Raw genomic sequence first — 13109 nt, 5'->3', positions numbered from 1 at the left:
TTTTTTTTTTTTTTTTTTTTTTTTTTTTTTTTTTTAATTCTGCTTCAAGAATGTCTTGTTTTTTAGCTGGAATTTCTTTAAGTTGCATTCATTTTCTTTGGTGCAAGAAACTGGAGAAAAAAATCTTCTAACTTTATGTTGTAGTGTGCAAGCTATTGTGGCTTTTGTTTTTGTTCAGCGTTAGTTCAAAGGCCAGCAGCCTCTTGTGATTCATTCAAGTAGGTCAGGTTTGTGTAGAATGAAGATTAGAGTGCTTCCATTTTTTTGCACTTGTTCTTCCAGGAAAGCTCTTATGTTAATATTCTTGACAAATCTTTATATCTAGCAAGCAAATTAAATTTGCCTGTTAACCTTGGCAGTCTGCCCTTTTAGTGACCACTTATTAGGTATGAGTTTGCGTAACATCATCTTAATATTTTTCTTAGATTAAAGAAATGTYTTTTTATATACATAGAAATGAACAACCCGCTGTTGCCATGTTGGTCATCCCGGAGGAAAAGGACTTACTTAGTAATTTTCTTGTCAAGATTTGTGGATTTCTTAATCATCTGATTACAGGAGAATCTCGCATGCTTATGCTGTGGAAGCTAAATGCATGGTATTGTTTATGTAGAAGTAACATAAATTAAATTTTATATAGGCTCTGTCTATTTAGGATTTTTTTTGTTGTTGTTTGGTTTTTACTTTTTAGCAGCAGAAGTAGATCAGTGCGGGGGAAGGCAGGCRTTACAGATTTGGGTTCACTACCTTGCAGGTTGTATGGGGAGGAAGAAGTACAAAATCAGTCATAATTGTGCTCTAGTGCTGAAAATTGTGGGGAAAAAATAGACAATTTGATGGATGTAGAGGGAAGTAATTAGTATCAGCATTTTTCAGCATTTTATTAGACGGTGATCCTGATGCTGAACATGGATCATATGTGTCTTTAAAAAAACAAAACAAAACCTCTTAGTGAATACTTTCCTCTAACATAGGTTGTTACAACCGGAATTCAAAATATAGGCAATTGACTTCAAATAATCTATGCAAAGACAATAAATTAAAAATACTGGATGAAGGATATGTTAAGTCAACAGAGTTGTGGGTTTGAAAGAGGGGAGGTTGTTTTTGTGTGTGTTTTTTTTCTTTTTTTTTCTTTTTTTTCTTTGGTATGTATTTTATGTATAAATGATACCAATCCAAAGATGGAACTATAGGATCAGAGAAGGTAGAGCTATTATGGATTTTGTTTGCAGTGACCTGCAGAAATTTCCACACTTATATTTCCACTAATTACAGATGGTGTGCTGTGCTGTAGACCAGACAGGCATAACTTTCTCCCTCCCCTCCAAAAAAAACCCACATCCCCCAAAGACTTATTTTCTACTCTGCAACTATAGAAGGTAGTTGATCTTCTAGTATATGATGGGAATAGGGTTGAGGTTTCATAAACATGAAAGGAAAAGGGGTGCTCCTCAGTCATTTTGCTCTGCATATGAGGAGAACTTTCTTTTATGTGGGAGATGCGCAGCGTAGTGTTAGTATGTTAAATCGATTAGTTTATTTTTTCCATAAAGAAAAATAGTAATCATCAGGAAAAGTTGTAATTCTAAATCCAGCATTTAGCAGGGAGTGCAGTTAGTATGTTTGAAGTGTTGTAGCTGCAACCTGGTTGACAGGTGAAGCAAGCGCYGGTTAGCCTGGCGTGTAGCCCTGGTTTAGGATGAAGCTGCCTCAGGTAGTATGAATGTACTGCAGAGCTGCAGCACTGGAGGGATGACTGCTGTGAAGCTCATCTAACAACAGACGTTATTGCAGTCTTTACCTCTAGAGAGCTGACAGTGCTTTTTAGTGTATATCAGACCTTCGGAGTTTTTTCATCATGTTTTTTATTCTCCAAAAGGGACATGAATTGAAATGTAATGGAGAGCAACGAATGAAAAGCTCATAAATGGATGCACCTTTATGAAAATGATTTGTTAACATCTAAGCTTTAATGCGTAACTTGCAGTGTGCATGATAAATATGAGCCAGTTAAAATCAGTAATATAGTTTTATATTACTTAAAAAATTGGATTATATATTACTGTTGCAGTGGCCCAAAAAGTTGTGTTCAAGCCAGACTACCTTTGCTTAAGGAGAAGTTAATTTGCTGGTCAGCAAGGCCCTTGCCTGAGGGTATCAAAGTAAGCTCTGCTCTGAACAAAATGTGAAGTTTATAGAATAGTTTATAGTTTACAGAACAAACAATCAAAAAATACGTCTTTGGATTTCTTTTTAATTTACTCAGAGATGAACATTGAAATGATATTTTTAGCTGTAGTGTAATCCTCTTTGCAACTGAAGAGTCATCACAGGAACAAAAAATTATATAAACATATTGATTAGAGATTAAATGCTTTTGTCCATTGATTAGTTTAGCTTCAGTGAAACTAGTTATGGAGCCTTAACTTTTTGTGGATTTAATTTGATTTGTTGTAGCAGCAAAATGAATACATGTGAAAACAATATTAAGTATTATGACAATGCAAAAGGGAAATGAGTTTCTCATAAATGGTAATCATCATGACATAAGGATGTATCTAAATCTTTTCTTATCCTTAAAGCCTTTTCTTTATTTCTTATATGACTTCTTTTTTTTTTTTTTTCAAGTTTTTTTGAAAGATTGCAATATGCTGTGTTTATCCTAAAGCCTTGGCCATAGCCATTTAGATCACTTGTTTTAGACTTTGTCAGTCAGACAAAGCAGTTGTCTAGTAACAGCATACCAACTGGTTCTTGTTTTTAATGTGACTTCAGRGTATAATGCACTGAAATTCTATGTGGAATGAAATTAAAACAAACAAATGAAAATGTTTGGTTGAGGAAGTGTTTCTTCATCAGTGTTCTTGGAAGATAAGAAATGTCTTACCTTTTGGGCAAAAGACGTACTTCAGATGAATGCTAAAATGTGTTCAGCATAAATACTCTTTATGAAAATTTTTCTTCTGCTGAAAGATGTCTTCTTGTGTTTCAGAAATTCTGTGTCTGAGACACTGAGGTTGGTCAGTGTAGCTCAACATCCTGGCTCTGCTGCAGGAGTCTATGAAACAACTCAGCACTTCAATGACATCAAAGAACATCTTCACGTAGTAAAGAGGGACATCGAGCATTTAGTACAACGAAATATGGTAATTTATACTCTTGTTAGTGTGAAGTGACTATAGTACTATTTTATTTGGCTGTTAGTAAAAAGTAGAGATGAGCCAGCATGCAATCTATTGAGCTATTAATCCCTCATTAAGCTACTTTAGTAGAACTGCTCTGTCTTGACTTAATGTCATGATCTGTCTTGATGGGAAGTTTTGTATGAAGAGCGTGATTTTTAATTCTGTAAAAATGAGGTCGAGCAGTTGGGCTTTCTGGGTGTTATTTTAAGCTTGTCCTGCTACCTAGCAGTTTTTGGACGTGTTGGACAGTTGTTACAACAAGTTAATGTAGGGTTTCTATTATAATGCATTTTGTATATATAAGTAGTTATGGAACACGGTCCTGCTTAATGAATGAAAAGCTGGAGAATAAATCAACTTGTATTGGAAAAAAAAATCCTTACGGAGGAGACTCTATAAGTGTCTATATGGAAATGAGAGATTTAACTGGGGGAACCCAGCCTCTGCTGAGGGTTTCTTGAGTATGAAGATACTCCTATTCAGTAGCACTTTAGCGTAACATAAGTAGCACTTAAAGTGAAGTTGTTCATGGTGATTGTATACAAACGCTTTTAATTTCTGGAGTAATTTACCAGAGATTTATTCTTCTCACCATAGCCCCTGGATTAACATCAGTCAGGTTATCTGAAAAGCATAAAGGTGAAATGGGGATGCAAATCAGGCAATTATGTCATGACTTTCTAACAAAGTAGTTCTATCTTTTTTTTTCTCTCTCTCAACTTTTTTTTTTTTTTTTTTGCTTGTGTTCTAGATCATATTGCAAAAACCCTTTTTCTTAACTGGAAGCTTTTGACATATGCTCTGTTTTAAAATACTGTGATTTTTTTTTTTCCTTTCTATCTAGCCATCTAATGAGAAACCAAAGTGTCCTGAATTGCCACCATTTCCATCATGTTTATCTACAACGCACTTCTTCGTATTTGTAGCTGTGCAAACAGTGTTATTCATTGGCTATATCATGTATAGGTAAGKATACTTTACTTTGGAGACAATAGGAGAAATGTTATTGGAAGTTCTGAYTTGATACGCAGTAGAAGTGATGTGATCATGGTAACGTTCATTAAGACAAACCTTTCTTCAAGCTGCAGGGGGCCTTGAGTGGTCTGTATTCCAACCAATTCTCAAGGCAGGGTCAACACCATGTTCAGACCAAGTAGCTTAAGGCTTATGATGGTCTGATCTGGTGATCTGGAAAACCTCCAAGGATGGAGAGTCCGCCACCTTTCTGGACCCTTCTTGCCATGTGTCGTTATCATAATGAAGAAGGTTTTTGTGTGTATGCTGTGGGGTTTTTTTTTGTTTGTTTGTTTATTTCTTGTACGTCAGTAGGAGTCTGTTTCACTGGATGTACGCTGTTCTGCTTTGACTGTTGTCTCTCACCTTTGTAACATGTATTGCTGTAAAAAGCACGTCTGGTGGTTGTTTTTTGGTGGGAGGAAGGACACACAAACCTCTTCTTGTCCAAATCCTCTTCTCTTTAGGCTTATACTTTGTCCCTTACTATCCTTGTGTTCTTCTGCAAGACTTGAAGTTTACTAACAGGTTAACAAAATCTGATGTAATTTGAGATTTGAGTTGTTTTACTGTATGTAGTTGCACACTATTTATCCCATCTGACAAGACAATTACGAATCTTCTGAACTCTTTATATGATGCATACCTGGTGTTTTCCATCTGCATTCTAGGTTCAAACCCTGTGAAAATATGCTAATGGAAAATTTTAGGGAAAACAGTTGAAATCTCATTATGTTAGGCTTTTCTAGAAAGCTGTGTTGTGCAACAGAGAGGTGAAGTTTTATTACTAGTTTCTGGGCCTGTTTTTACAAAAAAAAAAAAAAAAAAAAAAGCCTATGTTGAATGGTGGCTACATGCTCTTCTTCCCCATTGTTATTTCACTGTGTTCAGATTAGCTGTAGTGGGGGTGGAACTCTCAGGGATAAATAGGTACTTGTTTGGTGGTCTTCCATGCCCCTTGTCCTCAACAGAATAAGGGCCAAAACAGCTGCAGGAAGCAGCAAGGCCTGCAGTCCTGCAGTGCTCTATCAGGAAATTGTTGTTGCCCATGTGGAAGGATAAGTAGCATGTACTTGAGGACAGTTGCTGGTAGCACTGACTGTTGATGATGATTTCCAAGATAAATGAGGATGCAGTCCCTTTCAGTTGTTTCTGGTGCTCTTGTGAATCTAGTATTTTTGCATGGTTGAACCATGGTATCAATTAAGAAAGTAAATATATTATTTGACAAAGAAAAGAAAATCCCATTTCCAAGCAACTTCTTCAACTACTTAGCTGTATATGGTTCTTTTTCTGATCTGATCTTTGGGCAAATCAGATGCTGAGAAACTTCTTTAAAAAAACCTTCAGTTGCTGTTATTTCTCTGGAATGTTTTGTTTTCATATGTCTCATGCAAAGTTGGAGTTGTAGTCATGCTTCCAGTGATCTTGTTAATGGAGAATACAATATAACTTCTTTTTGACTTGTTTTTTTTTTTTTTTTTTTGATTCCCTAAGTCTCTGTGGAAAAAGAGCAGAATCTTATGTTTCAAAATATGTATACATATATTTCACTAGTTAAACTAGTCAGTTATTTTTCTGTTTCACATGCTTCATGAATTCTTTTCTGCTTTTTCTTTCAGGAGTCAACAAGAAGCAGCAGCCAAAAAGTTCTTTTGATGACTTGTTCCTTTTGTGTGTACATATCAGCAGTATGTATGCACAGAAACTGATACAATTCTGTAAATGAGGGGAACTTTAGTGTTTGATATACTTCAATATTGTAAATTATTGCATTTTGTTTTAAAAAAAAAGGAGTTATTGTTTAAACCATTAATACTAAAGTTTAAAACAAACTGGGGAACAGTGGAGCAAATGCTAGGTAGGGGAAGGCTGTAAACCTTATCTAGGTTTATGTTTTCAGCTAAACTTCTGATAAATACTGGAAGATAAACACAGTATTCCTCTGGATTGATTAAGATTTAAGAAGAGGGAATTAAAACAAAGATTCGGTGGTTGTCAATAATAAAAATTGCAAACTGATGATGTGTGCAGAAAACCTAACYCTTAATATCCTGACCTATAGGTTATTTGTTTTTCTTTCTTGTAATGAACCACGCCTTTCTTTGTTGGGGAGAAAAGTTGTTAGGAGTGTTTCATCTCCCTGGCAATTGGGTTTAATGGGGTTTAGATTGGTTTAATAAATTCCAACTCTTCTTGAGATGTGTATCTACAAGCAATTTTTTATATGTGGACACACAGGCTTTTAAGAGGCAGACTGTTAGCATCTGGTGTAGTAAGGAAACAATGCAGAATAAACAAACAAGGTGTATCTTTCTGTTTGGGGTTTTATTTTTAGGCAGTGAGAGAACACCGAAGTAGTTTCTCTGGGTGTATCATAGGGTGTTTTTTTTGTTTGTTTGTTTTGGTTTTTTAAATATAGTTTCAAGTCAGACTAACGTTTAGAGATTTGTAGAAACATTTTAGCAAAGATAACATTGGTTTATACCTCTTCAGATCTGATTTTAAGGGCGCATTTGATCTGGGAACGTGCTTGACTTTTATGAATCTGTCTTGTCTTTCTTGAATTGAATGCGGATGCTATAATGTAAAATCCTGAAGTAGTGAGTGTTCTGCACTCCGAATACCATGTTACCCATCTCTTCAGAAGTTGTTGCATCAGACATGTTTGTTTCATCCAATAGCTATTGCAGAACCAGGATTGTGCATCAGCTCCTAGGAGGTTTAATATCAAGTGCACCAGACTGAACACTTGTTTTTGATATTGCTTATCCTGTGAAATTTGCTTCAGGAAAGAAACAAAGCAGATAGCTCAAATTGGGAATGTGAAAAGCTTTTTTTTCTTTTCTGCCTTGTTTACGTATCTGTGGTAACTTTGTCCTTCAGTTGCTTATGTATAGAGTTGAGAATTTTTAAACTTTATAAAATGCACAAAAACATCAGAATATTTCATTTGTAATTATAAGTCTCTCTAGCTGAAAATCTGCAAAAACTATGTAGAATCTGACATACAGCTGCTCCTTCCGAGTGCAATACATGTTGCCAAATTCTCTGTAATGAAGAACGTTTCAGTATTGTGCCTGACAATTTGGAGAAATGATAAATCTATGCAATACATTTTGTTACTTAAATTACAAAATGCCCAGAAAGTGGGTGTCTGTGCTATACCAGTAAGATGATACTACCTGCACACCTATTTAARTAGCTACAGTATGTGCTACACTGTAAGCGGTATAGCTAAATAAATTCATTTCTGAATTTTGGAAGATTGTTTGCTGTACTAATTGGAGGAACTACTTCCTCAAGCTAGTCTTGGTGAATAAATAGGGTAAATCAATAGGAGAACCTTTCAGAAAGCCACAGTAGTATACAGGAACTTAGTTCTTCTGACACCAGCAAATATTTACAGGTGCCTTGAATCTAAGCTGTTGCAACCTGGCCTCTTTTCACTAAATCTACTATACTGTTCTAAATTGCTGTGAAAATGTACAGTGTTGTTCTTGCATCAGTGCAACACCTAAGCAGAGCCCCTACTCTCATAGCAGGCTTTGCAGGACCTTCTGCCTGGAAAGGCTGGAGACCATCCTGACAAGTAGGTCTGTGTCTGGAACAGTGAGGAGCAGCTCTTGKTATGAGTTGGAGGAAGCATTTGTTTCTCTTTGCTGAGAATTTCCCCAACTTGGTTTTAACAAGCTGAAGCAGACCATGCCCTTCCTTCTTGTGTTAGAAGAAAAGGCTGAGCGTAGCATCTAGGGAAAAACCTGCACCTCCCATTTTGTTGTCGCTATGGTTCTCAGCTGCAGTATCAGTGCTGCTAATGGAGCTCTTCTGTCCCACGAACCTGGGGAAACTGCAATAGGAGCAGAAGGTCAAAAATGTGGCATCTGAAAAGTGATGCTTTGCTTCATGCCTAGTCACACAAATCCCTCCTTAGACTTTCCATAATTGCCTTGTTCACTGGAGCAAATTAAAACTCCTAATTATTTAGCCCAAACCTTGTCCTGTCTGAAGTGATTGCAACAGTTTTGGACCTAGGACTATTTATTAGTCAAAGTAGCCCCTGTTTATGGCTACAGCATTTCTTTCAGTACTATTTCACTTTGTCAGTATATTTCATTTTGTTAAGCAAAATTTCAGAACTGGAAGGAGAAGACAACTTGGAATCCGCCTTTTCCATAAGGAGCAGAACAAGTCTAGCAGTATTGAACTGTGCACGATAAGTAGCAAATACTATTTGGCAATGACAAGCAAATCCTATTGTACCAGTCAGAGTATGCTAAGTAATTTGTTGCATCTGAATCTTTTAAGCAAAATACATGATCATGTTTGTAAGTTCCTGGCTTCCTGTTTGAGGAGAACTTGACTTGTATCAATGCATCAAATACTGTAACAACCAGGACTGTCCGTCTGCTGTGTTTTTGCCAAACAGGTGCCGTTTCCATTTGTTTGTTTCTGAGTAATGTAATTTGACAATTGGACTTCAAAGATAACCTTATTTGAATAAAGATACATATTTTCAGTATACTTTTATTTTAGTTTGATGCATGTTCATGAAGTCCTTGTGATTTTGCAGTGTATTTCAAGCATCCATTACCCTTTGTTCAGTGGGTTTGGACATTTCTGAGATCTGGGTTCCATCCTGTTTGAGGGACGTGGAGCTTCTCGAGAGGGTCCAGAGAAGAGCAACCAAGATACTTAAGGGAATGGAACATCTCCCATAGGAGGAGAGGCTGAGTGAGCTGGGCGTTTTCTCTGGAGAAGAGAYGGCTCAGAGGGGATATGATTAATATGTATAAGTTCAGGAAGGGAGAATGCAGGGAGGAAGGGGACAGGCTCTTTTCACTGGTGGCCAGTGATAGGACGAGGGGTAATGGCCACAAGCTGGAGCACAGGAGGTTCCATCTCCAGGTGAGGAGGAACTTCTTTTCTGTTAGGGTGACAGAGCAGTGGAACAGGCTGCCCAGGGAGGTTGTGGAGTCTCCTTCTCTGGAGGTCTTCAAAACCCGCCTGGATGCCACCCTGTGCCACATGCTGTAGGTGTGCCTGCTTGAGCAGGAAGGTTGGACTAGATGATCTCTAGAGGTCCTTTCCAACCTTGAATATTCTGTGATTCTGTTTGCCGCTAAGCTGCGTTACGAGCCGGATGGGTGTCTTTGGCTAATGAGCTGTGTTGGTTCCTCCAGTGCAAAGATTTAAAAGAGTAGCTCAAGCCAAAGACTAATGCATTCATTGAAAAGAGTAAGTATGTTTAAAGTAAAATGGGACCTTCARAGTCTCTTAATAATAAATTATATGTTCAAAGCAGATAAGTAGCAATTCAAATTGTTCAATTCAATGTGTGGTGGTTTTTCTCCCCGTACTCCCCCTCCGCCCCCCCTGAGCTGGAGATAGACATGTAGGCAATGGTTCTTTATTCAAATTCTCCTAACTGCCCTCATTTCTGTGCTTGTGCACTGTTTAGTCTCTAGGTACTTAGCCAAAGCAGTGCAGTGTGTGCAACTGTGTGTGCTCACAGGAAGAGCAAAAGACCCGCAATGGCAATTGCACATCCCAGGAGGGAAGGTCCTATCTACTTACCTCCCTTCAGGCAGAGAGGGCCCCACATGCCTGTTCTCTCTGCACAGTGGTGTAATCATCAGAGTACAGCACAACATCCTCTCCCAGAAGAAGGGATAGGGGAGGGTCTCGATCCTTTTGAAGAACACTTGAAGATACCACTGAGATAGTGATTGGAGTTCACAGAATCTTCAAGGTTGGAAGGGACCTCTAGAGATCATCTAGATCCAACCTTCCTGCTCRAGCAGGGACACTTTAGCCTTCTTTGTTTCCAAGTCTGACAGTGGGAAGCCTTTGCTGTTAGGGAGGTTCATGAGACTCATCTCATGTCTGGAGGGCAGTGTCTTTTGCTTCTCAGGCCTTGTGCCAGGTCTCAGCTTTCTCACCTTGGTCTTCTGTTCTGTGAAAGTATTTACTGAGACTTCCCCTTCTTTCTCATTTAAGCAGAAGGTTATATTAGCAAGAACTTCAATAGTGATAAGACTACAATCAAGACTTGCGTCTAAAGATAGGTACTTCTCAGTAAAGAGCAATAGTTCAGAGACTAACAGGTGCTTTCCATGTATTTCAAGAGAAGACCATAAGACCTGGTCCTGAAAAAACTAGCCCTGCGTCTTATTTGCAGTGTGTAGTGCAGTCATAGCACTGTGCCCGGTCACAATTTTCAATGAAGATGAACCAAGCRGTGCAAGAGGACTCAAGATGCATATGCCACCAATCGGTGATGCTGTTGAGGGACAACGTTTGGAGATTTAATTGGGTGGCTCTCAAAGCTGAGACAAAATATAATCAAAAATATTTTTCTAATTCAAAATTTCTTTTACAGCTGGTTTTTGTGTGCTGCTGAGCTGGAAGGAAGGAAGGAGTGGAAAGATAGGCAGGACTGAAGCTTATACCCAGAGCTGTGATGCCCCTCTTCACTAGGGACACCCAAAGTGGCCAAATGCCTTCACCCTTCACTTAGGATTTTATATCTCCTACTCTTGAGATCCTCTGTACTCTGAGCCTTTTACAAAGCTTCTGCCTTTCTAAATCAGGCTGTAGTTCAGGCAATATGCAGTCTTCATTTATCAACTGGCTCTTGGTGGAATTTTCAGCTCTAGCAATCTGACAAAATAACTCTGTAGCTGCATTTCTTTCCATTTAGAAGTCAGCTGCATAGAGGTGGGAGGTTCATGTGGTCTTGTTGATCATGGGGCTGTCACTACGGCTCGATAGTCAGAGCACTCTTCAAGATAGGCTTTCTGCGATAGGTGTGGGATGGAGCCAGTTTGCAGAGCTCTCAAGTGCTCGTGAAGTGAGCAAGGTCTCAGTTCAGGAGAAGAGGAAGGGATTACAGTGGAGAGCTGAYGCTGCTGGTCCCGCTGTCTTGGGTGGGTTGCTTCATGTCATGCACCTGCTTCCACCATCTCCCTGGAGCGGGACGGCGCTGGGCAGTGGCAGGAGCCGCAGTGACGTGTCGCAGTCTGCTGGACCCAACTTGCTGCAGGGTGCCACGGCACCACCAGTTTGCTTGCTCTGTATAGGCAGTCTCCTCAAACCTGGAAGTGTGGGAAATACAGGAAATGTCAGCCATCTGTCCCTTTGCATCCTCGGGAAGGTGGCAAACTGCACTGGGGAAGTCTTTGGGTAAAGTCCCCAAATTGGATTGACTATTTTCAGATCTGTGCTGAAGCTCTTTCTGAGTTAGGAGCTGTGATACCTCATYAGTGTGTGTGTGTGTATATACTAATGGCTGTGTTTTTCATTTACACTGCCTGTTTTACTGCTGCGAGGAGATCACAGGTTTTGTTTTGTGCATGCAGCTTCAGAGTGAGGCGTGCTCGTGTTGAGTGTTCACTGCTCAAAGTGGGATTAGCGATCTGACCTGAATGATCCCAGTCCTGTCTGTGCTGCACCACTGGATTTTTGGTAATCAACGTCTAAGTTGGTCAGATGCAAAAGTTTAATCTCCCTCCCTAGATTCTTGCTTCTTATACATAGTTATGATAATGCACAATGAAATCAATAATCACTTTTTTGTTTTCTTAAAAATGCTTTCTAGGTACTTGTAGTCTATCAAAATAATTTTGTTGTGATTAGAAGTTCTTGCTTCTGAGTGATACTCCGAAAGGAAATTTGAAGTTTCTTGTTTAATCTTGTAATCCAGGATTACAGAACATCCTGCACTTTTTTTTTTTTTTTATTTTAAGTAACAGGTCTGCTTTAATTAGAAGGGTTCTAATACCGATTAAGGCATTAGCCAAACTAGAATCCTCCCATCTTTCAATGAAATTATAAGAGTACTGGGAGAACTATTTAGATAATCAAGATTACAAAATATTTCATTGTCATGCACAGTCAACCTTAATATGATAGTCAATACACAAAATCCTGAACTTTTGAAACCGAGCAGATGATTTCCTTTCCCCAAAGAGTATGTGATTTGTGTAGCAGATCCAGCAAATTTTCACCTGAGCAGACCTGATAAGGTTAACAGTGTGAATAAAGAGCAGAAGATGAGGACCTGCACAAATAAGGTGCAGGCACAAAATGAGGCTGGATTATAGCTTCATCAGACACATTCTATCTAACATCAGTTAAGACAAAAACCACCAGCTACTGCATGTAGTTCCAGTCAAAGTAATGATCTAGGTGGAGGGAGTCTAAGGAAAAGCAAAACACAAAACTAAAGTCAGATGTAATTTGCTCCCCTTAGAAGAAGAAGAAGAAGCCCTCAGTTATCTGTAAGATAAATTAACCAAATCAGATAAAGGAAAAAAAGTCTGTCCAAAATTATAAAATATTAATTGATAAAAATGATTTTTCCCCATTTAATGAAGAACGCCAGTTTTCAAATCTGGGACTGTCTACATTGAAAAAGATTTTCTGCTCAGTAGCTCCAATTTTACAATATTACTGTGGCCATTTAATCAACTAGGTCTTTGATCTGTATGTACTGTGTTTTTGAGAATATTTTGGACTCAAAATAAGGGAATTTCCACATTAAAAACTTTAAAGTGCTGTTGTACTCTACAGTTGATTTGTGTGTGTGTGCGTGTGTGTGTGTGTGTGTGTGTACAATTAGCTTAAGGTATTAATAAAAAAAAAAGTAGGTAGCTACATCTAATGATTTTTTTTTTTGAGTAATCTGGACCATCTGCCTCTAGATATTAAGGAGTTCACTGCTTTAATCCAGATTATGGCTGACAAACTGGTTTTGGCATTCACGTTTCACTAGCATTGTGCCCTTGAAGAGCTGCTGTGGCTGCAGTAACTCCCTTGCTTGTAATTGTCAGTTTTGAAAGTGTTTCTGATTCGCATCGGTGTTGCTGTGGTGGTCGTTTGCTTGTAGCTTTTTTCTTTTCTCTC

The 13109-nt window shown here is 38.4% G+C and overlaps 1 protein-coding gene across 1 annotated transcript in view; it reads left to right on the top strand.

Annotated features, from left to right (window-relative positions):
• LMAN1 (lectin, mannose binding 1) overlaps positions 1–8527 on the top strand; it is an 18446-nt gene extending 9919 nt beyond the window's left edge. The window contains exons 11-13 of the mRNA XM_026042509.1: positions 2996–3149; positions 4033–4154; positions 5825–8527. Of these exons, the coding sequence (XP_025898294.1) occupies positions 2996–3149; positions 4033–4154; positions 5825–5861 (313 nt within the window). The 3' untranslated portion in view covers positions 5862–8527. The remainder of the gene's footprint in view (positions 1–2995; positions 3150–4032; positions 4155–5824) is intronic.
• The last annotated feature ends 4582 nt before the right edge of the window (positions 8528–13109 follow it).

The sequence above is a fragment of the Nothoprocta perdicaria genome, unplaced genomic scaffold (genome assembly GCF_003342845.1).
Source record: "Nothoprocta perdicaria isolate Ctin4 unplaced genomic scaffold, notPer1 scaffold_306, whole genome shotgun sequence".
NCBI lineage: Eukaryota > Metazoa > Chordata > Aves > Tinamiformes > Tinamidae > Nothoprocta > Nothoprocta perdicaria.
The sequence above is the reverse complement of the archived record's forward strand: the minus strand, read 5'-3'. Positions and strand labels throughout refer to the sequence as shown.